This window comes from Physcomitrium patens, chromosome 13 (genome assembly GCF_059467195.1).
Source record: "Physcomitrium patens ecotype Gransden chromosome 13, ASM5946719v1, whole genome shotgun sequence".
NCBI lineage: Eukaryota > Viridiplantae > Streptophyta > Bryopsida > Funariales > Funariaceae > Physcomitrium > Physcomitrium patens.
In genome coordinates, this window is record NC_143422.1 from 14,286,070 (window position 1) to 14,290,600 (window position 4,531).

At 39.6% G+C, this 4,531-nt stretch overlaps 1 protein-coding gene across 1 annotated transcript; it reads left to right on the plus strand.

The window, feature by feature from the left end:
- The first annotated feature begins 1,164 nt into the window (after positions 1-1,164).
- Positions 1,165-4,193, plus strand: LOC112290740 (receptor-like serine/threonine-protein kinase At1g78530). The gene is made up of 2 exons (XM_090255402.1): positions 1,165-2,358; positions 2,497-4,193. The coding sequence occupies exon 2, from the start codon at positions 2,833-2,835 to the stop codon at positions 3,253-3,255; it is 423 nt and encodes a 140-aa protein (XP_090111528.1). The 5' UTR covers positions 1,165-2,358; positions 2,497-2,832; the 3' UTR covers positions 3,256-4,193.
- Positions 4,194-4,531: the final 338 nt, after the last annotated feature.

Consider the following 4,531-nt stretch of genomic DNA (forward strand, 5'->3'; position numbering starts at 1 on the left):
TAAGAATAGAAGAAGAATTTTTTAAAAAAAGGTGATTTTATGCATTTATATAATTGTGATGTGAGTATGTATATCTGAGTTTAAAATTTTTTATGAAATTGAAGAGTGTTTTGAATGTCACCCAATAATATATATATATATATATATATATATATATAAATTTAAAGCATAAACCTCTTGTAAAATTAAAGTTTTATATTTTATTCTTATGTTCACTTACCAAATAAAATACAAGATTAAATTTTTCTAACTTAAGTTTCTATATATAATTTGATTAAAAGCTCAAATAATAATTTTATAATTTATTGAAGGCTTGTATATAAACCATCTAAAATCAAAAAAATTAAATGGTCAAACTAATAGTACTAGGTAGATTAGATAAATTACAAAAATAGTAAAACATTATCAAAATTTTACCAATTAAACAAGTAAATGTCAAAAAATCACAAGATAAATGGATGATGGAGGTATTAACTCTATTTTATAGAAATTGATGTCATAATTGTAATAGTGTAAAGGAAAAAAAATAGAAAAGGTATTGTGAAATATAAGAATTGTAAAGATTTAATTAAATAAGATGTAAAAAACTATATTTTTTAGATTAATTTAAGTTATTTAATTTTTGTATATATTTATAAGATATATATATATATATATATATATTTTAAGAATGTTAAATAGAACAAAAAATTTACTAAATTTATCCACCCATCCTAACCATCATGAAAATAAAATTAACCACTAGATTCATTTTTCCACTACTAAATCCAAAACCATTGAAAATCAACCACATTCATCATGATTATTATATTTTTTTATCATGGATAAGTCCATTTAGTAAAAACCTGGGTCTATATAACATTCCCCTATATATTCATTAATATGAACAGCATATAAGCAGTATACAATAAATTTTCCAACATAGCTACTAGAAACATTTTACAAGACGATATTCAAAACCACATACGAACAAATGCTTTCGCTCACACGCATCGACATAGAAATCAGACAACAACGATGAGTATGACGACGACAAATTTATCGTCGTGCGGTCCGTGCGTTCGTCGGTGGGAGCGCCGCGGTGAGTGGCAGAGCAGTGAAGCCATGGAAGTGGGAAGCAAAGCCATCGCCGCGAGCAACGCGAGCAGCAAATCGGAGCCGACATGCATGGATTTCCAAACGAGGGAGGGAGGGATGCCGCTCCACTTACGTCGTCGTCTCGATTCTGCATGTGCAATCCTACACACCCGACGTCGCAACACAGTCTGGATCATGACGCAGGGACCCCCGATTGTCTGGATCATGATCCAGACTGTGTTCAAGTAATGGGTTTCGTAGTGAATCACCTAAAGAGCTGTATAGACTTTTGAGCTTATCCTTCCTGTAAGAAAAATATATCCTTGAAAGCTATGCTTCCGGCTTGAAAACTTTACCCGCATTCTAAATTGTCTTGTGGACATGAATCAGATCCTTGTAGCGAGGGTCATGTCTTGGTTAATGAATTTTTTTAGCAGTGCAGGAAATTATCGGACAATGATCTGGATGGCGCTCTGCCCCAAAGAATACTATCTTCGTTCGATGACGTTTCGTAAGTGTGCACCGTTGTTTATGAAATTGAAGGACAACTCTGCGTTCCAACTTCTTTTCATTTTCTGCCGTTGCGGAAGAATCAAATAGAGGGGTTTGGGTCTAATCCTGACCCATGACAAGGATTTAAGGGTTAAGCTATATTTCGAACCTACGCTCTGGTGTAGGTTGGTGGGAAACGAAAAACTGTGTGGATATCCAACAAACTGTCGATCTTCATTTGAGGTTGCATAGGCTTCTCCAGGTACATAAACTGAAATGGACAAGTTGTTTTCAGACTTCTAACAGACAAGCATAGGAACTGCGTACAACATGTTAGTCATGATCTAACATAAAAGAATTTTTCACAAATGAATCTACATTGTTGTGGATCATAACAGACACAAATGGTTTGCATCGCATGCCTCCTTACAAAATGCCACATTTTCGACTCCGACAATCAAGAAAAGCACATAACTAAGTGCCAATTACAGCGGAATTCGCTATCAAATAAAATCACTCTTAGAACACCTTCACAGCTTTGTTCAATTTCTAAGTTAAAGATGTAGCAATGTGATGAGCAAGCGCAGATCGTTTGAAGACGAATTTATAACATTAAACGTGGAGGTATTTCAACGGACAATCCCAGCAACGATAGAGGAAACGAATTGAGCGCTGGGATGATCGCTGCTATCTGCGTTGCTGCATTTGTGGTGAGTAAAAGTATTCTCTTCTCGATTTGGTACTGCCGGCGGAAGAAGATTAGGAGCTATTGCGAAGTGAAATTATAAGGTAAGGAGAATGGTTCAGTTTGTTTTCACTGAAGAACGGCGTTGTGTCCTTTTTCTGTAACATGGGAAGCCAATGGAACCAGCTGCAGAGATCGTTCGCCTTACTGGGATCTGACCCGTAGTTTTTTAATTTGCACAGGCGGGAGAATGATAATGTTCCAGCTAACGGGGCAAGCGACTCCTCTAGCGAAAGCTATTCTCCGAAAAGTGGAGAAGCTCAAACCGCAGGACATCATTGGTAGTGGAGGCTATGGCACAGTTTACAAGTTAGTCTTGGATGACTTGTCCGCGTTCGCTGTGAAGAAACTCACCAGGGGCGTACTGGAACGTGACCAAGGGTTTGAGCGAGAGCTGCAAACCTTGATAGACATAAGTCATAGAAATCTATTGACGTTGCGAGGGTACTATAGCGCACCCCAGATTAACATATTTATCTACGACCTGATGCGGAATGTCAATCTAGATTTCGTGCTGCATGGTAGACACCATCAGCTATTTCTCCTGTAATGTGTTCATAACTTGCTGGTTGGGACTTAATTTTGAAGAACTCAAGTTTTTCTGTATTAGAGGCCTTTCAGGGGAACAGATTTACGTGTTGGTTGACGTTAAATTAATGAATATTATTGGTGTCGTAGAGCACGCAAGCCGGAATGAGGATCCTATCAACTGGGGATTGCGCCTTCGAATTGCGTTAGGTGTTGCCAGAGGATTGAGTTGCTTGCACTACGATTGCGTTCCCCACATTATCCATCGCGACATCGAGTGTAGCAACATTCTTCTGGATGAGTATATGGAGGCCCACGTTGGGGACTTCGGGCTTGCAAAATTCGTAAGCCCTGAGAAAACCCATGTGACCACCATGGCTGCAGGAACTTTCCGATACTTGCCTCCAGGGTAAGAAACAACTAAGGGTGTCGAAAATGCTCACATTTGACTTTATCGAAAGAAACAGGTTCGATTTCTTTTTCTACTTAGATATGTCTAGCCATTATATTTTTATGCGTTATGTTCCTCTCTTACCGTCGTCGATGGTGTCAAAATTCGACTTGAAGAGTATTTGGAAACTGGGAAAATCACAGAAAAAGGCGATGTGTACGGCTTTGTAGTGCTTCTTGAGCTTTTGACTGGAAAGCGCCCCAACGATGATGATTTCCGGGACTACAATTTCATCATAGTTCAATGGGTGAGCGACTCAGACAGCTCTAAAATATTGACAAACTCTTCCATGGTAATCCATCTGAAAAGCTTGCCAACTTGCACAGTCAGATTCCTTTCCAGTTTGTGTTCACATGTCAAACTAAATACGTCCTGTTTACTTTCACCCTAGATTATGCTCAATCCACAACATTACGTCACAATTCTCCATGTCATCCTTTTAATCTTCAATAGAGGCACCCAGAGGTTCTTCATTAAATCTCACCAAAGGGTAGAACAAGTATCCTAGGTGCACAGCTGCCGTTATTAGTATACTAAAAGTATACAACCTTTCTCGAGTCCTTCGAAGGGCGAACCTAAGTAATCAACCAGGTGATATGATTGAAGGAATCCCAAATTCTATAAGATTTTCGACGAGTTCAGGTCCTGAAACAGCTGAGATTGGGTCCATGGTGATGGAGGTTCTGAATCACGAGTGGCCGAGGGAGTAGACACATGCACCCAGAAAAGTAGGCAGCCTTAACTTGGCAGAACTGCAGAGCTAGTCCACAAGCACCCTTGCAAAGTATAAAATTCTTTTTGGCATGATGTCGATCTAGTTTAAGAGCTCGACAAAACGGATCTTTTTGAACTTTTGGTGGTTCACATAGCGCACGGTTGCCTGTCGCTGGCCAATGTTTCCATTCCCATATCCTGCGACCAGCACATCCCAGGCTCCGAATTAGATAAGCCCCATTGAGCCTTCATTAAACTTCAACTCAACATTTCTGACACTACGTGTCGCTGAAATGAGGGCGGATGAGAAACGCAGAGTCGAATGAAATCGAAACGGAAGCGCCTACGGTGGCGAGAGCCAGTTTCAGCCAGTTCCAGCCAATTAGAATAGAAAAAACACCCACGAACATCGTCTGAGGGGGGGCTCGGCCTGCGCGCGAGCTGGACGGCGTTGGCTGCCTTTCAAGAAGAATCTCGAGCGTTGTCAGTTTCGGCCCCAAAGAAGAAACTGCTACTTTCTAACG